This window comes from Trachypithecus francoisi, unplaced genomic scaffold, assembly GCF_009764315.1.
Source record: "Trachypithecus francoisi isolate TF-2019V2 unplaced genomic scaffold, Tfra_2.0 Lachesis_group5, whole genome shotgun sequence".
Lineage (NCBI taxonomy): Eukaryota > Metazoa > Chordata > Mammalia > Primates > Cercopithecidae > Trachypithecus > Trachypithecus francoisi.
The window spans coordinates 138,010,865-138,037,918 of NW_022681470.1; the positions used below are offsets into that span (position 1 = coordinate 138,010,865).

At 44.3% G+C, this 27,054-nt stretch overlaps 1 protein-coding gene across 6 annotated transcripts; it reads right to left on the bottom strand.

Moving 5' to 3' along the window:
- Positions 1-2,577: 2,577 nt before the first annotated feature.
- LOC117074215 (zinc finger protein 440) lies at positions 2,578-21,723 on the bottom strand. Of its 6 annotated transcripts, none has more exons than XM_033195425.1 (5): positions 21,514-21,723; positions 6,324-6,459; positions 6,057-6,117; positions 4,213-5,365; positions 2,578-3,784 (listed from the first exon to the last, which is right to left on the bottom strand). In XM_033195425.1, the coding sequence occupies exons 1-5, from the start codon at positions 21,574-21,576 to the stop codon at positions 3,614-3,616; spliced, it is 1,584 nt and encodes a 527-aa protein (XP_033051316.1). In that variant the 5' UTR covers positions 21,577-21,723; the 3' UTR covers positions 2,578-3,613. The 6 variants fall into 6 exon arrangements, with proteins under 6 accessions (XP_033051316.1, XP_033051319.1, XP_033051318.1 ...); XM_033195428.1 differs by having other exon boundaries at positions 2,578-3,551; positions 4,251-5,365; positions 21,514-21,722; XM_033195427.1 differs by adding an exon at positions 15,110-15,313 and having other exon boundaries at positions 2,578-5,365; positions 6,324-6,450; positions 21,514-21,717.
- Between the last annotated feature and the right edge of the window lie 5,331 nt (positions 21,724-27,054).

The following is a 27,054-nucleotide window of genomic DNA, read 5'->3' on the forward strand; positions in this document are numbered from 1 at the left end:
GATGAGACAGGGGTTACATCCAGGTGCACCCAACTGTTTTTTAAATTTATTTTTATTTTTTGTGATGGAGTCTTACTCTGTTGATCAGGCTGGAGAGTACAATGGCCTATTCTCAGTTCAGTGTAACATCCGCCTCCCAGGCTCAAGCAATTCTCCTATCTCAACCTCCTGAGTAGCTGGAATTACAGGCACACACCATGATGCCCATCTAATTTTTGTATTTTTAGTAGAGATGGGGTTTCACCATGTTAGCCAGGCTTGTCTTGAACTCCTGACCTCAAGTGATCTACCTGCTTTGGACTAGCAAAGTGCTGGGATTATAGGTGTGAGCCACCGTTCCTGGTCAGGTTTCACTGCCTTGTCTTCCCTGCTCTGAGTTACTTTGTGTGACCTGACAATCAATGATTCCACCCTTCACTGATGTGGATACATTATCTGGGACTGGGTATGTCACCTCCACACACAGACAGGGTTTGGTCAGTGGCTGATGCTGCATCCTGTGGTGCCTGGATTTTGAACTTAGGGAGTTTTAAATAAGTGTTTCTGAAGAGCAGCTTCATTGGCACCTAAAAGGAAGTGACTGAATTGGTCTATGCCATTGCATAATATAGAAAAGAAACTTCTATGTTGCTGTTAACTTTACACTGCTGATATAAGCAGGCTGTTGACAAGTTAACATCAACAGCACATTATCAGAGAAAGACAGGCTTGTATTTAGACAATTTACACAATTTTTTTTTTTTTTTTTTTTTTTGAGACGGAGTCTTGCTCTGCCACCCAGGCTGGAGTGCAGTGGCCGGATCTCAGCTCACTGCAAGCTCCGCCTCCCAGGTTTACGCCATTCTCCTGCCTCAGCCTCCCGAGTAGCTGGGACTACAGGCGCCCACCACCTCGCCCGGCTAGATTTTTGTATTTTTTAGTAGAGACGGGGTTTCACCGTGTTAGCCAGGATGGTCTCGATCCCCTGACCTCGTGATCCGCCCGTCTCGGCCTCCCAAAGTGCTGGGATTACAGGCTTGAGCCACCGCACCTGGCCAATTTACACAAATTTTTAGCCTCCTATGACTCAGTAAAGCAATTTGAAAAAATGTAGCTTTATAAGGCATAAATGAATTTATATGTTTTAACTAAGGTACTTTCTGATAAACAGTGCCCATACATTTTAGGAAATATTTTAGTCTTTAGAGAATAAGTAAGGCAAAAACGGGTCCAGGAGTCTACAGATGACCTCCCCTCACCACAAAGTCAAGTCTTTTTTTTTTTGAGACGGAGTCTTGCTTTCACTTTGTCACCCAGGCTGGAGTGCAGTGGCGCAATCTCGGCTCACTGCAAGCTCCACCACCCGTGTTCATGCCATTCTCCCGCCTCAGCCTCCCGAGTAGCTGGGACTACAGGCGCCCGCCACCACGCCCAGCTAATTTTTTGTATTTTTTAGGAGAGATGGGGTTTCACCGTGTTAGCCAGAGTGGTCTCAATCTCCTGACCTAGTGATCCACCTGCCTTAGCCTCCCAAAGTGCTGGGATTACAGGCGTGAGCCATCTCACCTGGCTCTAAGGCCAAGTTGTTTTTTGTGTTATTTTTGAGATGGAGTTTCACTGTTATTGCCCAGGCTGGAGTACAATGGTGCGACCTCAAGCTCACTGCAACCTCTGCCTTCTATATTCAAGCGATTCTCCTGTGTCAGCCTCCTGAACAGCTAGGATTACAGGAGCATGCCACCACGCCCTGCTAATTTTTGAATTTTTAGTAGAGACGGGGTTTGATCATATTGGTCAAAATGGTCTCGAACTCCTGACCTCAGCTTCCCAAAGTGCTGGGATTACAGGCATGAGCCACTGTGTCCAGCCAAGGCCAAGTCTTTTACCACTGGAGAGACACGTGTCATATACCAGGCGTATGAGACAACGCTCCTCAGTGACCACGATGGATCAGGACAAAAAAAGAGAACATTTTATAACTACATTTCTAAATGTGATAAAAGAAAACATATTTCAAATCATAACCATGACCAAAATTTTTCTCTTCTTACTAATGTGACTTGGAATTCTCATACTCCCACAGTCATTGATGACTTGTGGTCATATTTACCACTACGGTATATTACACCCTTGCTGACAGCAGGTATGGCACTGGTGATTTTGGGGAAGAAGGCACTCAGAGGTATATGAGATAACTTTTGGTATTATGAGTGAATGAAAAATTAGGGTTGAGGCTGGGCACGATGGCTCATGTCTGTAATCCCAGCATTTTGGGAGGCCGAGGCGGGGCAAACCATGAGGTCTGGAGTTCGAGACCAACCAGACCAATATGGTGAAACCCCATCTCTAATACAAAATACAAAAAATCAGCCTGGCATGGTGGTGCACGCCTGTAGTCCCAGCTACTCAGGAGACTGATGCAAGAGAATCGCTTGAAACCTAGAGGCAGACGTGGCAGCAACCTGAGATCATGCCACTGCACTCCAGCCTGGGCGACAGAGTGAGATTCTTTCTGGAAAAAAAAAAAGAAGAAATAAAGAAAGAAGGAAAGATTGATTAGAGTTAGATAAAGTACCTAAGTATGAAAAGTATGAAAAGTAAAATTTCTGAAAAAAAAAAAGATGCCTGGCATTTTATCCACATGGTTATACTGACTCACAATGTCCAAGTAATAACAATTTAACAGTATAAGGTTGATCTAATACATGACACCAATGGGGTATTATAGCTTCTTAATTATTTAAAAAGAATAACATTTGTTAGTATGCAGTTATTATAAACAGTTAATTGTTTACATTCATTATGTGTATTCAAAGAATCTTGTCAGGTCTGAATGCTTTCCCATACTGCTTACATTCATAGGGTTTCTCTCGAGTGTGAGTCCTTCCATGGATTTGAAGGTGTGAGGCTGATCTGAAGGCTTTCCACATTGCTTACATTCACAGGGCTTCTCTCCAATGTGAGTTCTTTCATGATACTGAAGGGAACTAGAAGAAATGAAGGCTTTCCCACACTGCATACACTCATAGGGTTTCTCTCCTGTGTGAGTCCTTTCATAATATTGAAAAGAAGTGGAAGAAATAAAGGCTTTCACACATTGCTTACATTGATAGGGTTTCTCCCTAGTGTGAGTTCATGATATTGAAGAGAACTGGAAGAAGTGAAAACTTTGCCACATTGCTTACCTTCATAGGGTTTCCTTCCAGTGTGAGTCTTTTCATGTCTATGAAAGGAAGTAGGCAAGCTGAATGCTTTCCTGTATTCTTTACATTCATAGGGTTTCTCTCCAGTGTGTGTTTTGCATGTATTCAAAGGATCTTGGCAGATGTGAATGCTTTCCCACAACGCTTACATTCATAGGGCTTCTCTCCTCTGTGCATCCTTTCATGTATTTGCAAAGAAGAGAAATTATGGAACACTTTTCCACATTCCTTACATTCATAGGGTTTCTCTCCAGTGTGTCCTTTTATGAATTCAAATATTTTTGACAGATCTGAAGGCTTTCCCACATTGCTTACATTCATAGGGTTTCTCTCCAGTGTGAGTCCTACCATGCTTTCAAAGGTGTGAGGTAGATATGAAGGCTTTCCCACATTGCTTATACTCACAGGGGTCCTCTCCAGTATAAGTCCTTTCATGATACTGAAAGGAAGTGAAAGGAAAAAAAGGCTTTACCAAATTGCTTACATTCGTCGAGTTTCTCTCCAGTGTAAGATTTTTCATGTATTTGAAATGACTTGGCAGAATAAAAGCCTTTCCCACATATCTTACATTTATAAGGTCTTTCTACAGAGTGCATTCTTATGTGTGCTTGTGTCCTTTCATGAATTTGACGGTTCCTGGCAGATCTGAAGGGTTTCCTACATTCCTTCCATTCATACGGTTTCTCTCCATTGTGCGTCCTACCATGCATTCGAAGGTGTGGGGCACATCTGAAGGTTTTCCCTTATTGGTTACACTCACAGGGTTTCTCTTCAGGGTGACTCCTACCATGCATTTGAAGGACTGAGGCAGCTCTGAAGGCTATCCCACATTGCTTGCATTTATATGGCCTCTTTCCAGTGTGAGTCCTTTCATGATATCGAAAGGAACTGGAACTAATGAACATTGCTTGCATTCATAGAGTTTCTCTCCAGTGTGAGTTTTTTCATGTCTTTGAAACGATTTGGAACAATAAAAGCCTTTCCCACATATCTTACATTTATAACATCTTTCTCCCGAGTGTATTCTTATGTGTGTTTGTGTCCTTTCATGACTTTGAAGGTTATTCACATATCTGAAGGCTTTCCCACATTCCTTACATTCATAGGGTTTCTCTCCAGTGTGAGTCCTACCATGCACTCGAAGGTGTGAGGCAGATCTGAAGGCTTTCCCACATTGCTTACACTCATAGGGTTTCTCTCCAGTGTGAGTCCTTTCATGATATCGAAGGGAACTGGAATGAGGGAAGGCTTTACCACATTGCTTGCATTTATAGGGTTTCTCTCCACTGTGAATTTTTTCATGTCTTTGAAATGAATTCGCAGAACAAAAGCCTTTCCCACATATCTTACATTCATAAGGTCTTTCTCCAGAGTGCATTCTTATGTGTGTTTGAAAACTTGTAAGAGAGGATAATGCTTTCCCACACTGCTTACATTCATAAAGTTTTTTCCTAGAGTGGATCCTTTCATGTATACGAACGTAACGGGGACACGTGAATGCTTTCCCACATTCCTTACACTGATAAGGCTTCTCTCCCGTGTGACTCCTTTCATGTCTACGATAGGATCTGGGACTATGAAATGCTTTCCCACATTCCTGATATTCATTAGGCTTCTCCCCAGTGTGAGTTCTTTTATGTATTCGAAGGGTAGAAGAATAACTGAAGGATTTACCGCATTGTTTACATTCATATGGTTTCTCTCCAGTGTGAGTTCTTTCATGGATAAGATATAATCTGAGACAATGGAAGGTTTTCCCGCAAAACTTACATTTATAAGGTCCATCCCCTTTGTGTATCACCATGTGTCTTTGAATGCTTGAATAGAAAACAAAGGTTTTTCCACATTCTTTAGAAGCATAGGGTTTCTCTCCAGTGTGATCCCTTTCTGGTGTTCTAAAGGAGGGGCGATATCTGAAGGCTTTTTTAGGTTGTTGACACTTACATGGCTTCGGTCCATATTCCTGATACTCATATGCCTTGTGTCCAATGTCACCTCTGATGTTCATATTAAAAGATGAGTTACCTATGCCAACTTCTCCACACACAAAGCTGTCACATGATTTTACTTCAGGAGAAGCTTTTTTCTCCTGGAAGTTCAGCCTGTCTTGTGGAACCTGGGTAAAAGTTTCTTCACAATGACTGTCTTCTTTAATTTCATTGACTTTGTCTTCTATGAGACTCCTGTCAAAAGTGAGAAGCACATTACGAAGGGTTTGTTTATAAGTAATTTTATATTCATCAACAAGTACTGCACTTGCATTTTTAACACTGTCCATCAAAGTGTAGGCTTTCGGCCCTGGCTGAATTGTTTGAAGGTGACTGGACAACATATTCTACAAGGTGTCCCAGCCATAAGTATTATTTTAAAAAATGTTTATATGGGACTTCTTAATACTCTTCCCAAGTAAACTATTTTACAAATACTAAATACTCTGTCATTTTTCTTTTGTTTCAGGGTCTTGTCCTGTTGCCCATGCTGGAGTGCAGTGATACCATCATAGCTTACTGCAGCCTTTACTGGCTCAAGTGATCCTCCTGCCTCAGTCTCCTGAGTAGCTGGGACTACAGATGCATAGCACAATGCCCAGCTCATTTTTTGCTGTTGTTGATATATGGTCTCGTTATGTTGCCCAGGCTGTTCTTGAACTGCTGGCCTCAATCTATCCTCCTATCTCCACTTCTCAAAGGACTGGGATTACAGGAGTGAGCCCACAGCCTATGTCACATTTACATATATGTTTTTTGATCAAATATTCTAAAAATAAATGAACTTGATCCTGGACTTAGTTCTTTGTTTTACTTATTTTCAATATATTGTCATATTCTAAGATTGTCTAGAGAGACACTGCTTTGTCTTGTAAGTACAAATTACCTGAAGTTTCTCCTGGGGTTTTGGTACTCATATTCAATGTTCTGGTCTTTCCAACTTTTTCCTAAAATACAGACACACAAAAATAGTCCTGAGGCATTATAAAATTGTGAAAAAATTATTAGATTCTATGCCCATGATTTACTGCAGCCATACCTCATTTATTCATCAAAGTATTTCCTGTCTATGTTCTAAATCACTCAACAGCATTGATAAGCTAGAAACACTGGTTCACTAATGGACCGAGGAAAGGAATACTGTCATCCTTACCTATAGAGGTCAGGTTCCTGAAAGTTTCCAGCATCACTTCCCTGTAGAGATTCTTCTGAAAAATATCCAGCAAAGCCCACTCCTCCTGGGTGAAGTTCACAGCCACATCCTCAAAGGCCACTGGGTCCTGAAACATCTCACATGTGTAGAGGAGGATGGGTGAGAGTGACAGCACTGGGGGCCTAGACTCTATTCCCAAGATGTTCTCAGGATGCCGTGGACTCCAAACACTTATTCCTTGCTTTGCTCATCAGATCCTTTTCCCCCTGTATATACAGGGAGAAACTTTCTTCCATAACGCAATTTTTTTTTTTTGAGATGGAGTCTCGCTCTGTTACCCAGGCTGGAGTGCAGTGGCCCGATCTCAGCTCACTGCAAGCTCTGCCTCCCCAGTTCAAGTCATTCTCCTGCCTCAGCCTCCCAAGTAGCTGGGACTACAGGCGACTGCCACCATGCCTGGCTAATTTTTTTGTGTGTTTTTAGTAGAGGCGGCGTTTCACTGTGTTAGCCAGGATGGTCTCGATCTCCTGACCTCGTGATCTGCCCACCTTGGCCTCCCAAAGTGCTCAGATTACAGGCGTGAGCCACTGTACCTGCCTTTTTTTTTTTTTTGGGACAGATTTTCACTCTTGTCACCCAGGCTGCACCACTGGGGTCTAGCACTTCTATTTCCTCAGCCTCCTGAGTAGCTAAGATTACAGGCATGTGCCACCATACCCAGCTAAGTTTATATTTTTACTAGAGACAGGGTTTCTCCATGTTGGTCAGGCTGCCGACCTCAGGTGATCTGCCTGCCTCAGCCTCCCAAAGTGCTGGGATTACAGGTGTGAGCCACCATGCCCCACCAGCAGTTGTTTGGTTTTGGTTTTTTTAAGACAGTATCTTGCACTGTTACCCAGGCTGGAGTCTAGTGCCACCATCTTGGCTCACTACAACGTCTTACTCTTGGGTTCATGTGATTCTCATGCCTCAGCCTCCTGAGTGGTTGAGACCACAAGCATGTGCCACCACACCTGGCTAGTTCATAAAGCAATTGTGATGCTAGAACTGAACAAGGGGTAAAGTCAAAGTCACAGCAGGATAGGAAAATGTGTATATTCACTGAACCCAGGGAAAAAAGTGAACTGCCTGGGCTGTCCCTAATGTCTCTTTGGACTGTGGGTCTGTAGTACCTGTCATAATAGAATCCTGTGAATTCATATGCAGAACAAAGTTAACAATAGCAGACCTGAGGCCGTGCATCCTTGAAAATGCCTGTTCCCAAAGTGTCATCTTTGTTGATATTGTCAGAGGAAGCAGATAGCTAGCAAAGAGCATGATGGGGAGCCCCTGCTCTTTGAGGGAGCCACCCCCAGGGACCACCTGAAACAGGCATGCTAGATATAAGCAGAGAGTAGGGGAATCACCTCGGTAGAAAGAAACTTCCATTATGATCTCCAGGAATCATTCACTTTGCAGTTATCCTGCCAGAATGTAGCTAGATAGATGCTGACAGGGCAAAGGGGACATTCCTAAAAAAAAACCTGGCACTGTATGTACACAAGAGGACAAACAAGAAACTCCTAAGAGATACCCAGGTGTAATAAGCACAGATTTAACCACTATACGACCTTCCTGAGGTGGCAGTAATAAGCAATGCAGCCAATAACCTATCCATTGACAGCTGAATGGGAAAACAAAATGTGGTAAGCATATACATAAAATGCGATATTATTTACTATTATAAAATGACATCTTAGCCGGGCATGGTGGCTCATGCCTGTAATCCCAGCACTTTGGAAGGCCGAGGTGGGCGGGTCACCTGAAGGTCTGAGGTTGAGATCAGCCTCACCAGCATGGAGAAACCCCATCTCTACGAAAAATACAAAATTACCCAGGCGTGTTGGCATGTGCCTGTAATCCCAGCTACTCGGGAGGCTGAGGCAGGAGAATTGCTTGAACCCAGGAGGCAGGTGAGCCAACATTGTGCCACTGCACTCCAGCCTGGGCAACAAGAGTGAAACTCCGACTCAAAAACAAAAAAGAAAAGAAAATGAAATCGTGGCCCGTACTACAACATGCATGAAACCTCTGGATAATTTTGAAAAAAGCAAAATACAATAGAATTCATCTTAGAGAACTTAAGTAGATTTGTCAAACCATCTCAACTGTACCTGTAAAATTTCTTTAGCTGATAAGTTTTACATTCTTTTAAGATAAGTAATGATAATAAATCATGGTAGCAGCCAGGCATGGTGGCTCATGCCTATAATCCCAGCACTTTGGAAGATTGAGGCGGGCAGATCACTTGAGGCCAGCAGTTTGAGACTAGCCTGACCAACGTGGTGGAACTCCATCTCTAAAAAAATACAAAAATTAGCCAGGCGTGGTGGCATGTGTCTATAGTCCCAGTTACTTGAGAGGCCAGTGTGGGAGAATCATTTGGACCTAGGAGGCGGAGGTTGCAGTGAGCCGAGATCACGCCACTGCACTCCCACCAGGGCGACACAGTGAGACTCTGTCTTAAAACCAACAAACAAAACACCATAAGAATGTCCTAACAGAGGCAGAAAAGGCATCTGACAAGCCTTAACCAATTTATGCCTAGTGTTGCATTTTTGGAAAGCTAAGGATGTGGGAGTTATTTATATCCTGCTGCTTAAGGTCATGGCCAAAGTCTGATTTTTCGCACGTCTGCAATTCAAAAAAGTGCAACCTCCAGCATAAATAGGTTAATATCTCCTCACGATTTAAAATGCTCAACAAATTAAATATACGAGAAGATCCCATAAGATGACAAGACAGGCACTAGAAACAGAAAAATCTACCATAAAGACAAGTATTAAAAATGCAAACCCAGAAGCCAAGGCGGACAGATCAATTGAGCCCCGCAGTTCCAGACCAGCCTGGGCAACATAAGGAGACCCCGTCTCCATAATAAAGTAAAACATTAGGCATGGTGGCACAAAACAAATGGTATTGAAACACCTGAATTAGCAAATGCAAAGAAATGAATTAGACACAGAACTGTACCTTTTACAAAACTACTTCCTATTGAATCGTTTACTCAAATGGAAAATGCAAACCTCACAACTTCTAGAACATAACGCTTGTGAAAACCAAGACAACCTTGGATTTCCCAATAAGGTTTCACACACAACACAAAAAGCATGATATGTGAATGAGAAAATCGATAAATTGGACTTCATTCAAAACAAAAATGTTTTGGAAAAGACTCTGTCAACAGAATAAAAAGACAGGTGGCAGACTGGGACAAAATATTTGCAGAACACCTATCTGATCAAGAACTGGTACCCAAAAGGTATGAAGAACTCCTAAAATTCAGTAAGAAAAAAAACAACCAATCAAAAAAAAGGCAAAAGGTCAGGGTGGTGGCTCACACCTGTAATCGCAGCACTTTGGGAGGCAGAGATGGATGGATCACCGAGGTCAGGAGTTTGAAACCAACCTGACTAACATGGTGAAACCCTGTCTCTAGTAAAAATACAAAAATTAGCCGGGGGCGGGGTGCAGTGGCCTGTAATCCCAGCACTTAGGGAGGCCGAGATGGGTGGATCACAAGGTCTGGAGATCGAGACCATCCTGGCTAACACAATGAAACCCCGTCTCTACTAAAAATACAAAAAAAAATTAGCTGGGTATAGTGGTGGGCACCTGTAGTCCCAGCTACTCAGGAGGCTGAAGCAGGAGACTGGAGTGAACTCGGGAGGCAGAGCTTGCAGTGAGCTGAGATCACACCACAGCCCTCCAGCCTGGGTGAGAGAGCCAGACTCCGTCTCCAAAAAAAAAAAAAAATTAGCTGGGCCCGGTGGTGTGAGCCTGTAATCCCAGCTACTCAGGAGGCTGAGGCAGGAGAATCGCTGGGGCGTGGGAGACAGGTTGCAGTGAGCTGAGATCGCGCCGCTGTCCTCCAGCCTGGGTGAAAGAGCCAGACTCAGTCTCAAAAAAACAGCTCAATCTTTCCAAATATATCTCCCCCTAAAGAATGTAATTATGGCAAACAAACATATGACAGGATGCTCTACATTACATGCTATTAAAGAGCAAATGAAAACAGGCTGGGCACAGTGCCTCACGCCTGTAATCCAGCCCTTTGGGAAGCTGAGGCAGCTGGATCACCTGAGGTCAGAAGTTTGAGACCAGCCTGGCCAACATGGTGAAACCGTCTCCACTAATACAAACAGCGGCCATGCGTGGCAGCGAACACCTGTAATCGCAGCTACTCAGGAGTCTGAGTCAGGAGAATCACTTAAACCCGGGAGGCAGAGGCTGCAGCGACATTGTACACCGGTCTGGGTAACATGAATGAAACTCCGTCTCCAAAAGAATAAAAAAATAAAAAAGAAAGGAAAGAAACAGGGAAGCAGCAGCAAATACCTGGTGGAGTAGCTAAAATCCAAAGCACTGACCCTTCCTAATGTCAATGACAGTGAACTCTCCTTCACTACCGATGTGAATGGAAACTTCTACAGCCGATTTGGAAGACAGTCTGCGGAGCTCTGAAGAAAATAAGCGTGGTGTCCTACTGATTCAGTAGTCTCACTCCTACAATATTGACCCAAATGAACTAAAAACATGTCCACACAAAAGTCCTCCCACAAACATTTTTAGCAGCCTTACTCATAACTGCCAAAAACTAGACTCAAACAAGGTGAGTCTTTAAAAAAATAAATAAATGAAACAGAGGAGGTCTCACACTGTATCTACCAGGCTGGTCTCTAACTCCTGGCCTCAAGCAATCTTCTCTCCTCAGTCTCCCACGTGCTGGGAACTCAGGGATGAAGCATCACACCAGGCTCAAGATGAGCCTTTCAACAGGTGAATAAAGAAACAAACCATGGTAACACCCATCCAGTGTTAATGCTACTCAGTGGTGAAAGAAAATGAGTGGCCGGACATAGTGGCTCACAAGTGGAATCCCAGCACTTTGGGAAGCTGAGGTGGGAGGATCACCTGAGCTGGGGTGTTTGAGACCCTGTCTCTAACAAAACAAAAACAAAAACAAAATTTTTTTTTTTTTGAGACACAGTCTCGAGTGCAGTGGTGCAATCTCGGCTCACTGCAAGCTCCGCCTCCTGGGTTCACGCCATTCAAAAACAAAATTTTTTTAGATAAATAAACAAAAATAAAAAATACATGAGTTGTCAAGCAACAAAGCTTTCGAGAGACCTTCACCGCATATTTTTACATGAAGGAAGCAAGTCTGAAATGGCCACTTACAGCATCATTCCAAATATGTGATATTCTGGAAAATGCAAAACTCTAGAGGCAGGAACATCATCATTTGTTGCCAGGGATAAACAGGGATGGCAAAAGAGGGAGGAGAGAGCCATGATTAGGAGGAGCACAGGGGATTTTGAGGCCTGTGAAATGCTTCTGTATAAGACTGATGGTGAATACATGACACATGCAGTTGTCTTAAACCACAGAACAAAAGAGTGAAGTTTAATGTAAAAGATGGACTTTAGGTAATAACAGCATTGGCGTCTTCAATTTTCATCATGTTCACATGTAATGTATTCTTGCATCAACTGTAGGATACACCACACACAGTCAATATGGTTTCTTTGGTTTAAAACCTTTTTTTTTTTTTTGGAAACAGGGTCTTGCTATGTTGCCTAGGCTGGCCTCCAACTCCTGAGTCCAAGCCATCCTCCTGTTTCAGCCCCTCTAAGTGGTAGGATTACAGGTATGAGGCACAGCATCTGGCCAGTCAAGATGTTTAAAATACGGGGAACTATGAGCTTGGAAGAAAAATGCGGGAACTCTGTGGATTATCTGCTCAATGTTTTGGGTAAACAACCACTGTCCTAAATCATCAAATCAACTAAATAAAGTGAATTAACTATCATTCCATGTAAGGTTCACAAATGAGTTTAAATCAAACCCCAATATAAAATACGACATATTGGCCGGGCGCGGTGGCTCATGCCTGTAATTCCAGCACTTTGGGAGGCCGAGGCAGGTGGATCACGAGGTCAGGAGATCGAGACCATCTTGGCTAACACGGTGAAACCCCGTCTCTACTAAAAATACAAAATATTAGCCGGGTGTGGTGGCAGGCACCTGTAGTCCCAGCCTCTCGGGAGGCTGAGGCAGGAGAATGGCGTGAACCCAAGAGGTGGAGCCTGCAGTGAGCCAAGATCTCGCCACTGCACTCCAGCCTGGGCAACAAAGCGAGACTCTGTCTCAAAAAAAGAAAAAAAAAAAAATCACATGTTGGCATATTGGTTATCATTTGCATAAAAAACGCGCAAAAATAAAATATACTGATATGGATGGGTACCCAGGTTGGGGAAGCATAAAGAAAAGTAGGGCAGTTGTCTTATCATTCACAATACTGGCTCCATCAATATTTGGATTCATTGTGCAATTTTTTAATGTATTTTGTGCGTATATAATACTTTTAGTTTCTGGAATGCATACCCTATACAGAAATAAATCTCAGTGAATTCTAATTATCTGCAACAACAGTATAACAGATTGAAACTAATTTTTTTGTTTTTCTTTTTTCTCGAAACAGGGTCTCATTCTGTTACCCAGGCTGGAGTGTAGTGGTGCAATCATAGCTCACTGCAGCCTCGAACTCCTAGGCTCAACAGTTCTTTCCACCTCAGTGTCCTGAGTAGCTAGGACTACAGGCACACATCACCATGACCAGGTAAGTTTTTGTGTAGACAAGGTTTGCCATGTTGCCCAGGCTGGACTAATTTTTTTCTTTCTTTCTTTCTTTCTTTTTGAGACAAAGTTTCACTCTTGCTGCTGGAGTGCAATGGCATGATCTTGGGGTCTTGGCTCACGGCAACTTCTGCCTCCCAGGTTCAAGCGATTCTTCTGCCTCAGCCTCCTGAATACCTGGGATTACAGGCCTGTGCCACCACGCCTGGCTAATTTTGTGTTTTTAGTAGAGATGGGGTTTCTCCATGTTCATCAGGGTGATCTCGAACTCCTGAACTTAGGCTATCTGCATGCATTGGCCTCCCAAACTGTTGGGATTACAGGCATGAGCCACCACACCCAGCCACTAATTTCTATTAAAATTAATTTTCTTGAAGTCCAAAAAAATCTCAAGAAAGATAAAAAATGATTATTATGCAAAAAGTTTACACTGAAAAACATCAATATAAAATGCAATAATGGAAAAAATGCCATGTGTCCTTAAAAGGAGATTAAGTATCACTATGATGTAACCTCTTGGAAATATGCCTACAGTTATATTTTATTTTATGAAATGTACAATGGCCGGGCGCGGTGGCTCAAGCCTGTAATCCCAGCACTTTGGGAGGCCGAGACGGGCGGATCACGAGGTCAGGAGATCGAGACCATCCTGGCTAACACAGTGAAACCTCGTCTCTACTAAAAAATACAAAAAAAAACTAGCCGGGCAAGGTGGCGGGCGCCTGTAGTCCCAGCTACTCCGGAGGCTGAGGCAGGAGAATGGTGTAAACCCGGGAGGCGGAGCTTGCAGTGAGCTGAGATCCGGCCACTGCACTCCAGCCCGGGCTACAGAGCGAGACTCCGTCTCAAAAAAAAAAAAAAAAAAAATGAAATGTACAAGGCAGTTTGTTTCCTTCACTAAAATTAAGAAAAAACTACTTCTAAAAACTGAAATACAAGACAATGACTAAAAATAGCCAAGATCCTCTATAGAATATGGTTGGGGGGTGTTATGGTGTGAATATTTGCACCACTCCAAAAAATCATACATTAATAACCTACCCCCAATATAGTATTAAAGTTGACATCTCTGGGAATTAATTAGGATTAGATGAGAGCATAGGAATAAATCCTTTCTGAATGAGATTAGTGGTCTTATTAGAAGACACAGGAGAGCCGGCTCCCTCTCTTTTCTGTCAGGTGAAGAAAACACAAGATGACCATCTGCAAACCAGGAAGCGGGCCCTTACCAGACACTAGATCTGCCAGCTCCATGAACGTGGACTTCACAACCTCAAGAACTGCCAGAAATAAATGTCTATTCTTTAAGTCACCCAGTCTATGGTAATTTGATACAGTAGCCCAAGATAACTAAGATACAGAGGCACTATCCCTACTACACACTGCAGCTTTGAACTCTAAACTAATTAACAGAAAATGGTATTATCAGAGATGGAAAGATAGGCCAATGGAGAACAGCAAATTGTGAAACTAGGGCACCTATTTTTTTTTTTTTTTTTTTTTGAGACAGAGTTTTGCTCTTGTTGCCCTGGCTAGAGAGCAATGGTGCAATCTCAGCTCACTGCAACCTCCACCTCCCAGGTTCAAGTGATTCTCCTGCCTCAGCGTCCCGAGTAGCTGGGATTACAGCCATGCACCACCATGCTTGGCTAATTTTCAATTTTAATAGTGATGGAGTTTCACCATATTGGTCAGGCTTGTCTCAAACTCCTGACCTCAGGTGATCTGCCAGTCTTAGCCTCCCAAAGTGCTGGTATTATAGGCATGAGCCATCACACCCAGTCTGGGCATCTATTTAAGGTAATATGAAACTATGACAAACCAGGTGTTGCCAGCCAATGATATAAGTGGTGAACACTTAACAGAAAAAGCAGGGACAAATGGTTCTCTACCAGAGAATAATCAATCTGCTACCCATCATCTCCATATACAATAATTTAATTCATTCTACAGCTGCCGGTTATAGTGAGTTCTTATAATCATATGCTACCTTAGCATGCATTTTCTTTATGGATTTCACATTCTCATAACAGAAGAAACCTTTACTCAAACTCAACAGAGTTTCCAGTTCTCCACCTCCTCCCAGTTCCTCCATGGGGTCAACTCACACATAAGACTTATACAGCTGCATTCTGGTGACTACCTCCGTGTGGGACAGCTAGATACAATCTTGTTGGGGTGGCCTTTCCTTGTCTTTTGGGATATTTCTCTCTTCACAGTTGAGATAATCCAAAGGACAGATATCATTTCTGCTTTTTCTCAATAGCAACATCCGATTAGCTGACCTGCCATGCGTCTCCAATTAATGGAAACTGAAGTTGGGAGAGAGAAGCGGAGCACCCATGAATTGGGTATACTGTTCATCTAGATACCCAATTCATGGGTATCTAGATGAACAGTATACCAGGCATCTATCTCCTCCACCGTTAGTCATTCAGCTGCTCCCTTGGGAGGCCCCACTCCCCTAGGCACTGATACCCACTAGACCCTCCAAGAGACACGGCAACTGTGGGGGTCTTGGGTCAGCAACAGGCAGTTCTAAAACTCAAAACCTGGAAAAGATAGAAGGATGTACTGAAGACATACCACCCTGTAAAGTTTCCAGAAAGGAACCTCATCCCAAAGATATCCTGATAAGGTGTCTGTGTCTAGGAAAGATAACAGGAGGAGAGGCAGAAAGGATTTTTCAGGAAAATGTCTAGTGGTGATTCTCTGCTTTCCTCTCATGTGAAATGTTCAGACACTGATTTTACTGTAAGCCCTTGAAGAGTTAGGCTGTGGTATGAGGGTGGAGGATTTGAGACCCTGCATTGCATATATTTGGAAAATGTAAGCTGAAACCAATCACCCTGGAAAGTGTGAAAAAATTTAAATAAGAAGCAATGAGACTGAACTGTGTGTAGTATCCTAGGGTCCTACCTAAGGGCCCTGAAATCAAATTTAAATACAACTCTTGGAAATTGCTAATTTATAGGAAAATAAAATTTATGCTTAATCAGGCACAATTTACCAATTACCTTGTAATTACATACATAGAAATTTTCTACCTATATAGGCTGTGTGAACAAGTAAGTCAGGCCAGGTGCAGTGGTTCACACCAGTAATCCCACCACTTTGGGAGGCCAAGGTGGGCAGACCACTTGAGGACAGGAGTGTGAGACTAGCCTGGCCAATGTGGTAAAACCCCATGTTTACTAAAAATACAAAAATTAGCCGAGTGTGGTGGCACATGCATGTAATCCCAGCCACTTGGGAGGCTGAGGCAGGAGAATTACTTGAACCCAGGAGGTGGAGGCTGCAGTGAGCTATCGCGCCACTGCACTCCAGCCTGGCCGACAGAGTGAGACCTTGTCTCAAAACAAACAAACAACAAAAACAACAAAGTAATTCCAAAATTTAAGCTGACAGATCTCTCAATTATCTTGAAGCAATATGATCATGGGGTTGAGTCACATGACACACAGCTTTCACATAGACAGCTGGAACTCTCCTTTCCCTGATTACAGATTCACCTTCTTTCTTACCTATAGTGTTTTGTAAAATGTTCTAAATGACTGAAGGGAAACAGGAAAGACCCTTTCCCTCTTCACTTTTTATTTTTTAATTTAATATGATTTTTCACAATTGAGATAGGGTCTCGTTATGTTGCCCAGGCTGGTCTTGAACTCCTGAGATCAAGCCATCCACCTGCCTCGGCCGCCCAAAGTGCTGGGGTTCCGGGTGTAGCCATCCTGCCAGGCCCCTCTTCACTACTGATCTCTGTAGTAAACTAACTTCCCTCTTTACTTCCTCACACAAAGACTTCATGCCTATCACATTGTCTTCAGCTGGAATGTTAAATTCACTCTTTTAAATTGAAAAGGAAATAAAAACCAGCTAGAAAGAAAAGAATACAAGCTCTGGGGGAAAAAAAGCAAACCCTAAAGAATTAAGTTGTTAGCCGGGTGCAGTGGTTGGTATCTGTAATCCCAGCACTTTTGGAGGCCAAGGAAGCAGGACTGTTTGAGTCCAGGAGCCAGAGACCGGCCTAGGCTACATATCGAGACCCACCTCTGTTAAAAAAAAAAAAAAAAAAAAATCAGCCAGGTGTGCTGGTGGGCAACTGCAGTCTCAGCTACTTGGGAGGCGGAGGTGCTTGAGCCGGGGAGGTCAAGGCTGCAGCAAGCCATGATCACACCACTGCTCCAGCCTGGGCCACAGAACAAGACATTAGCTCACAGAAAAAAATAAAATTAAACTATTGTACCTCATACATCAGCCTTGTATGGAAAATGCAATCCTATTATATTTATTTGCAATTTCCCTATATAAGTGTCAGGGAAGCAGGGGCCTAGGGGAGCCAGAGTAACACCAATTTAAGTTCAGCTCCATCTTGAGACTAACAAGAAACACTCCTTGCCAGTCACAATCCATGATCATCAAATGTTTCCCACGAAGGAAACAGCCTGAAGATGCCTGCAAGTATCCTTACACTCCCACAACAACAGAATGTCCCGATGTCCCAATACCCGTAACAACATGTGCTTTCAAGATAATTACAGTTGGCCGGGCGCGGTGGCTCAAGCCTGTAATCCCAGCACTTTGGGAGGCCGAGACGGGCGGATCACGAGGTCAGGAGATCGAGACCATCCTGGCTAATACGGTGAAACCCTGTCTCTACTTAAAAATACAAAAAACTAGCCGGGCGACGAGGCGGGCGCCTGTAGTCCCAGCTACTCGGGAGGCTGAGGCAGGAGAATGGCGTAGACCCGGGAGGCGGAGCTTGCAGTGAGCTGAGATCCAGCCACTGCACTCCAGCCTGGGTGGCAGAGCAAGACTCCGTCTCAAAAAAAAAAAAAAAAAAAGATAATTACAGTTATGTTTTAATGCACTTAGGTGCTAAAATGTAAAGGGTAGTTTTCTTTAAATCAACAGAGTAATAAATTTTGTGACGCTGTCAGCCCACATGCAGGTAGGCACAGGTTAGTTTAGTCTTCACATAGACAAGACTCCCACATAAGAAAAACTTAGTACATTCCTCTACTTGCTTTATAAAGATGCTGTATGCTATAAGAGAATCACTCTTTCTTTTCCTTCCTTCCTTTTCTTTTCTTTTTCTTTCTTCCTTCCTCCCTCCCTCCCTCCCTCCCTTCCTTGCCTTTCCTTTTTTTTTTTTTTTTAATAGAGACAGGGTCTCGCTGTGTTGGCCAGCTGGGTCTTGAACTCTTGCCTCCCCAGTACATGGGACTACAGGTGCAGGCCACCACACCCAGCTAATTTTGTTATTTTTGGAAAAGACGGGGTTTTCCTATGTTGCCCAGGCAACATGCTCTCGAACTGCTGACCAGAAGTGATCCTCCCGCCTCGGCCTCCCAATGTGATTGGAAAACAGATCTAAGTCATCATGCTAGCCCAGAGTAAGCTTTCAACAAACTCTCTTCTCACTGCACTTTGTGACTCATCTTGCATTCCTTCCTGTGTGAGATCCAAGAACTCTCTTGGGGTCTGATCACGACCTCTTTTCCTGGTGATATAAGCAAGAACTTAACTTCCAATTTTAGAATACTGAGTCCACTTCTCTGGAGTCTATTTTTTCCTGAATGGGCCATTGCTATCTTTCCACTTGAATAAACTCTTCAAACTGAAATCTGAACCTTTCAATTATTTTGGGTTGACAAGTCCAAATAAGGCAACTGCATCTCTGCCACCAATCAAGCATTTATCTGGTTTGTCTCCTCATGTACCTAATAAAAGCCTAGCCTTCAATCTGTAAACTAAAAATAAAAACATACCTTCTGGTCTGGTGAGGTGGCTCACACCTGTAATCTCAGCACTTTGGGAGGCCGAGGCGGGTGAGTCACTTGAGGTCAGGAGTTCGAGAACAGCCTGGCCGACATGGTGAAACCCCATCTCTACTAAAAGCACAAAAATTAGGCGGGCCTGGTGGTGCATGTGAGGAAAAGAAAGAGAGATCAGATTGTTACTGTGTCTATGTAGAAAAGGAAGACATAAGAAACGCCATTTTGGTATGTACTAAGAAAAATTGTTCTTCTTTGAAACGCTGTTAATCTGTAACTTTAGTCCCAACCCTGTGCTCACAGAAACCTGTGCTGTATTGAATCAAGGTTTAATGGATTTAGGGCTGTGCAGGATGTGCCTTGTTAACAATATGTTTGTAGGCAGTATGCCTAGTAAGTCATCACCATTCTCCATTCTCTATTAACCAGCGGCACAATGCACTGTGGAAAGCCGCAGGGACCTCTGCCCAAACAGCCTGGTATTGTCCAAGGTTTCCCCCAACTGACAGCCTGAGATATGGCCTCGTGGGAAAGACCTTATATCCCCCAGCCCGACACCTGTGAAGGGTCTGTGCTGAGAAGGAGTAGTCAAAGATGGAGGCCTCTTTGAAGTTGAGATAAGAGGAAGGCTTCTGTCTCCTGCTGGTTCCTGGGAATGGAATGTGTCTGTGTAAAGCCCACCATTCATTCTATTCTGAGAGAGGAGAGAACCCGCCCTGTGGGAGGCGAGATATGCTGGCAGCAACACTGCTCTGTTACTCTTTGCTACACTGAGATGTTTGTGTAAAGTGAAACAGAAATCTGGCCTACCTGCACATCCAGGCACAGTACCTTTCCTTGAACTTACTCATGATACAGGTTCCTTTGCTCACATGTTTCCCTGCTGACCTTCTCCCCACCATCACCCTGTGGCCCTGCCACACTCCCCTCGCCGAGATAGTAAAAATAATGATCAATAAATACGGAGGGAACTCAGAGACCAGCACCGGTGTAGGTCCTCGCATGTTGAGCACTAGTCTCCTGGGCCCACTGTTCTTTCTCTATACTTTGTCTCTGTGTCTTATTTCTTTTCTCAGTCTTTCATCTCCACCCGATGAGAAATACCCCCAGGTGTGGAGGGGCAGGCCCCTTCAGGTGCGCGCCTGTAATCCCAGCTACTCGGAAGGCTGAGGCTGGAGAATCGCTTGAATTCGGAAGGTGGAGCTTGCAGTGCGCCGAGATCGAGCCATTGCACTCCAGCCTGAGTGACAGAAGGAGCCTGTTTCAAACAAAAACAAAAACAAAGTACCTTCCCAGGTAAGGGAAGTGACCGGCTCTTGGCCAAGAGGACCCCCAAAAAACCCTGAAAATTGAGTTCCTCTGTATGACAGGATGGGAGGTGAGACAGGCTTCCTTACACCCTCTCCCTTTAGGAGTTTAGATGCAGCAACTGACGCACATTAATGTAAAAACAGACATCATCAGACTGGAAAAAAAAGACTCCTGTGGCAATAAGATACCAAATTACAAACAAGACCTAAGGCCACGCAAGGTAAGGGTAAAGTCACACCTTAGAATTCATAAAATCTAGAGAAACAGGTCTGTTTTTTGGCTGGGATGGAATCAAGTGGCAGATAACAGACCCCCTTCCTTCAGCATTCCTTCCTACCTCCTCCAAACTTTAGACAAAGCTTCACACTCTTAACCAGCTGCCACCTACAGAATCCCCCAACCACCTGTGCCTTCTAATCCCCCTTCCACAGGTCCCACCCTTTCTGTTTTTTGTTTCTGTTTTTTTTTTAGACAGTCTCACTCTGTCGCCAAGGCTGGAGTGCAGTGGCACTGTGTGGGCTCACTGCAACCTCCCTCTCCTGGGTTCAAGCAATTCTCCTGCCTCAGCCTCCCGAGTAGCTGGGATTACAGGCGTCCACCACCATGCCCGGCTAGTTTCTTTTTTATATTTTTAGTAGAGACGGGGTTTCATCATGTTGACCAGGCTGGTCTTGAACTCCTGACCTCAGGTGATCCACCTGCCTCGGCCCGCAAGGTGCTGGGATTACAGGCGTGAGCCACCGCGCCCGGCCAGGTCCCTTTCTGCCAAAGGAACTTACACCTTCCAGTAACTAATTCATTATTTTCCCTGCAATTCCTGTCCCTCTAAAATGAATAAAACCAAACTGTCTTGAGCCGCCTCGGGACCACTCACTCCAGGCTTCTCGGGGCTGTTTTTCCCTCGGCTAAGGTCTCTCCTATTCGGCTCCGAACAAACTTCTTTATTTTACATAGTTTGGCTTTTTCCTTTGACAAACTACAAGCCAGGACTGGGTGTTTCTCATTCGTGAATCTCTGTTTGCTCAAATGAACTCTTTGTTAACTTCCTTAGTTTAGTTTTTAACAAGAGAAAAAAGGGACACTGGGGCCCCACAGACCGCTGCTCCTCCTAGGCACGAACCCCACACCCGAGTCGGGATCCCCCCCATGACCCTCCCGCGGCTTCCGCACAATCTGGGTAGACGCGTGGCTTCGGGCGCTGGAACCGCAGTCGCCGCGCAGGGACAGGACAGGACGCCTGGTGTCCCGGCTGTCGGCCCAGCCACACCCAGCAGCCGAGGGGACCAAGGGCCGAGCGGCTCCAGGAGGACTTGGTCCCAGATCCCGAAGTCGCCCGCAGGAAGGCCGGGGTCTCGCCACAATCGGTTCCCGTCGGTCCAGGCAGCCCCTCCCCCGTCTCACGACACCCAGCCTCACACACGCACCATTTCCTGGCTTTCAGATGTCCCGGGGTCCTCTCTACACCTCCTGTGACTACAGCAGGGCATAGCGCAGGTGATAGAGCGACAAAATCCTGGGTAGAGGCACCAGGTCCCTCTCCGGGCTGGAAAGACCGGATCCGAACCGCGGCCCGCTCAGCCACAAAGGTGAAGGCAGGAATGCGACCCCCTCCTTGTCTGGATGAACAGTGGGCAGGGCCACGCCCCAGTGCCTCTGATTGGATGGAATGCTAGACCTGCCCCCATGTATGAGTGACAGCGGAAGCCCTGGGTATCAGGCCCTGCAGAGCCAGACTCGCGGATTTTAACCACTGCTTTCCTAAGGGTGAGCTCCTTCCTGCACTCTGGTTATTGGATATTTGCATTTCAGCCAAACTTGCTATTGATAGAGGAGAACGCTAGCGTCCTCCTCACTCAACGGACTGTCCCTCTCCTTCGTTCTGCACGGGGTCACAGGAGTGTGCAGGGAATTTCAGACTCCGTGTCCACAGGAGCCATCTCCTGCCCCAGAGCAGCAGTGGAACGGAGACCAGGCCAGGCACGCCTGCACCAGGAGGAGAGGCATATGTCCTCAAGCGGGCCGCAACTGGGGATGAGACATGGCCAAGACTTGCTCACTTACCCCATCCCTTCCTCCCAGTGTGAAAATGCTCCTTCTTCCAGATCTTCATTTTCACCAGCAGCAAACTCTTTCCTGGGGTTAATTTAAGCTTTTGACCTAAATAAACTGTCAACTTTATCCAAGTGACGCCCCCCAAACAATTCTGTCTCTAACCTGATCTTCACACATTTTCTTTATATATATGAAGATCTCTGTTGGATATAAATGCTTTAGGAATAAATTCTTGGTCCTGCGAAGTAAAACTAACACTTAGGGAAAAGTTTAATTTGTTTAGCAAGGCAATTTACTTCTGCAGAAGGGTGCCACTTGTGTCAATCAGGATCACCAGAGCACAGAGAACAACGGTCACCAGGGGGTTTTTATGTCCTTAATGCAGTCCCTATCTCTGTGTCACTCCTTCATGGCCTGGGGTTGGATCACACAATCTGAGCTGACCCGATTGGCTACTTGTACCTATTTTTCTAAATATAGAAGGAGAGGGGAATGTGAGGTACAGAGGTGCAGCGTGTGAGACGTGCAGTTTCAGGGGAACCATGGGTACAGCTAACCAAGGGACCAGATGGGAGTTACTAATGAGAGCTGATGAGAAGGGGGTAGGCTGTTTTACAGTAACTAGGGGCAAGGAGGAACAGGAAAGTTGAGTTTGAGAACAAATGACAAGGAAGTTAGCCGGCTAAATCTTTGAAAAGAAACTCAGAGAAATGTACTGTGTGTTACAATTCCTCCTTTTAATTTTCTTATGATCTTTTTCTCTTTAAACTTTTTAAACGTGTTTTGGCTTTGCTGTTGATTTGATCTTTGGAAAGGAAAAGTTACTAGAAACCAGCGTGGGGGAGAACTAAGGGGGGTTTCAGTAAGATTGCTGGTCTGTTGCAATCCTTGGGATTAGCCTATGGATGCAGGTATGAACACAACACTAACAGGAAGTAAGTACATCTGTACGGACTGTACGAGCGTAAGTATTGAGGGGGGGCGCTAGATCTTTATTTACTGAACTACTTTCCTAGCCATCTTGAAATAGGGTCATTGACTCCAGAATTTTTAGCTAATTCTTTGGATAAAGTGGTAAGTCCTTGCAAGGCCTTTGTTATGCTCGCACTGGGGGGCAGTATTGTTTGGGATGAAGGTACAACATTGGGTTTTAATCATAACACAAACTCCACCTTTTTTGGCTAATAACATGTCTAGAGTCATTCTGTTTTGTTTGTTGGTTTTTTGTTTTTTGAGACAGAGTCTCGCTCTGTTGCCCAGGCTGGAGTGCAGTGATGCGATCTCAGCTTACTGCAAGCTCCGCCTCCTGGGTTCATGCCATTCTCCTGCTTCAGCCTCCCTAGTAGCTGAGACTACAGGCGCCTGCCACCACGCCCGCCTAATTTTTTTGTATTTTTTAGTAGAGATGGGGTTTCACCATGTTAGCCAGGATGGTTTCAATCTCCTGACCTCGTGATCCACCCACCTCGGCCTCCCAAAGTGCTAGGATTACAGGTATGAGCCACGGCGTCTGGCTGAGCCATTCTGTTTTCTTAAGCTATTTGGCTAGTAGGCCTTCATTAGTCAGCTATTCTTTTGATAGCATCCTCGGTATAATTCATAAACTGCTGCTGATTATAATAGATGTAATTTATCTAAGCTACATTTTTATTAATAGTTATTCATGGAAATATGGATTTAAATCTTGCAATTATTTGGTCTCAGGTTTTGAACGTGTTAGGCAACTGCCCGTGGGACTCTAATGGCCTTTATGTAAACTTGAGATTCAAAAGACTTATAAGGGGCTTATTTTATTTTTCGGTGTTGTGGTTTTTCCTTGTATAATTGATGAAATGCCAGGGTGAAAGGGATCGCCAGTTGGACAAGAGCACCAGTGCTGCTCCAGTTACTTGGCAGAGTGCCCAGTAAAGGTCCACTACAATACCACCATACATCTGCTTGAGGATGACTAAGGGCAGACTGATGGGTAAGTTTTTGGAAGGGCTTAAGCTTATTGCATCTTGTTAAACTTCTAAGGAATGCCAAATTCTCCTCTTGTTGTGAGAGACACGAGGTGAAACTGACATTGGGGGACGGACACTGAATGGCCTTTGGGGGCTGACCTGCAGGTTGTTGGACTTCAGGATATAGCAGAGAGAGAGCTTGGCATGCTTTGTTGCCCCAGGCTGTGGAATTTTGGAAAAGAGCTACCATACGGCCTATGCCTGGTCGACTGAAGGCCCATCCTAGTGGAAAGGAAACAATCCAGGCCTCTGGTCTGCCATGCGTACAAGCATAACAGTTGCTTTTGTTCAATGTGCAGACAGAATCTTGAATCAATTCCAACAGGCATTTACATCTTGATATCCTGTTTTAATTGCTAGGGTTTGTCTTAAATCTTTTACTTCTACAATATTTACTTTAGTATTATCATTAGGTAGAAAAGAGGTGGCAGTCTGATTAAAAGAAAGCTTAGAAGGAGAAGAGAAGGAAGGGGGTAAAGAGAATGAAGAATTAATAAAACGCACTTCAAAAGACCTTATGAGGTCTGTGCTGGCCAAGTTGGCTCCTATGCCATAGAAAGGACTTAAAGTAGGTTTAGGGTCAGTAGAGGCGGAAATTTGTATGGGATTACATTGATTATACTAGGAATTGGGGGAGGTGCTTTTTTTAGTGAAATGAATGTATGGTTTTTAGGATATACAGCCATCTGCTGATGAGGTCTAGCCTTGATATTTGGTTGTCCATAGGACATCATTCTAGCTATGAGAGACTTGTTTTCTTATATTTGTTAAGGAATAAGAGTCTTGGTAGGGGGAGCCTTTCACCTTAAAGGGACAGAGATACTTATACTTTTCTGAGGCTGAGACTTGTCTTTGACTTTGGAGATCTTTACAGGGTATGGCTAGATATAGCATTAAACGTGATAACGGGGTGAGTTTGATTGAGTCACATTAATGACAAGGTGGTCAGCATTGGAAGGGGAAAAGAAAGAGTAATAGAATGGGTGGAAGAGAGTTAAATTTTTCTTAGCTTTAGTTTGAGGGGGTTTCCCCCTGGAATAATGGCCTACGATTTTGGGGGTGGCAGTGCTTTCTTGACTCGGGTGTGATGGGTCTATCCTTTCTCTGCTGTCCGGACTGCAGTTTCAATGGTGGGAAGTACTAAGCCGCCTCGTCAGCTGGTGTTGATGTACTGGGAACTCTAGCGGAGGCACCTGCACTGGAAAATTGTGAGTTTTGAGGGAGAAAAGTGGAAGATAAACCAAGTATGTAGGAATGTTGGCAGTGGATTTTTTTCTGCTAACTGAAGGTTATTTAACACTTGGGTGATTAATCTTCATGAACAAGGCTTTGACCTTATTATTAATTGTCTGAAATTTTCTAAATGTATGAACCACCATAAAGGCGTATTTAGAATCAGTATAGATTAGAATAGATGGTTCCTTTGCAGGTACTTTAAAGCTTGACTAAGTGCAGACAGCTTACAGATTTGGGTAAACTAATTACTAAACAATTTTTAAAATTTTATTTCTCTAGGGACTTCTCTGTTAATTATTGAACATCTGTTAAATCCTTTTTTCTTTAATCATTTTTGAAGGGGGTTTCTCTTGAGTTTGGCCAGATGTTTGCATGGTAATCAGTTAAATCTAAACATGTGTGCTTCCTTTTTAGATTTGGATCTTTCGTTAAGAAACTTGTTAGGTTAAGCAAATTACTAGTAATATTATCATTTTCAACAGAATAGCTCTATTATACACATGTAAATCCTTGTTTGGTGGACATTTTAATATAAACCGAACTTTAAAGAATCAAAGTTAGGCCGGGCGCGGTGGCTCAAGGGGCCTGTAATCCCAGCACTTTGGGAGGCCGAGGCGGGTGGATCACGAGGTCAGGAGATCGAGACCCTCCTGGCTAACACGGTGAAACCTCGTCTCTACTAAAAATACAAAAAAAATAGCCGGGCGCGGTGGCGGGCGCCTGTAGTCCCAGCTACTCGGAGGCTGAGCGGGAGAATGGCGGGAACCGGGAGGCGGAGCTTGCAGTGAGCCGAGATCGCGCCACTGCACTCCAGCCTGGGCGACACAGCGAGACTCCGTCTCAAAAAAAAAAAAAAAAAAAGAATCAAAGTTCTTTTCTGGTGGATATTTTCACTTTTAACACTGGCCTGACTATAATAAACGCTAGTGGATATATCAGCTGAAAGATTATCTATTTCTTGCTCAGGAAACTTAGCTGCGGGGATGCCAGGCTGCTTGGAGCCATGGCTGAAGCCCCATATTACTCGGCCTCGGCAAAAGTAAGGCAGATATCCTATAATGTAGCTTGCACGGGGCATAGGGTGGGGCCTGGCTCGCATGTCATGCAGAGCCGCCGTCAATACAGTGCTGGGACCGTGGACCAGCCAGTGGGCAGGAGCATGGGCTTTGCCTGCCGCGGGGGTGCACTATGGGCCAGACAACGCTAACAACATGTTGCGGCAGATCATTCATGTTGCTAGCCTGGCAAAAGCCATCTGGTGAATTAGGAGCTTGGAGTTCTTTAGGGGAGAGGGACTTAGGCTGGGGAAGAACAGACTTATGGGGCAATGCCTGAGGGGAAGGGTTGGGTATATTAGGTGGGGAATGGTCTAGGGGATTTGCGTATTGTTCTTTTTGCTAGGAACCCCTGAGCCCCTTCCTTCACTGTCTTTTTCATTCAAGATGGTTCTATCTTAATAGGGCACATGTATAACTAATTTTCCTCCAAAGATTAGTTTTTGACTTGCTTCTTTCAATCCTTGGAGGAGGGGAAAAGACAACTCCTTGCCACTAACATAGGGCATAATCTATTTCTTCTCGGGAGGCAGGTCTTCTACTGGCAACATTCTGCATTAGAAGTTCACAAATCCATCCCTCATTTGACTCAAATTCTGGCCAGAAAACTAAGGGTTCA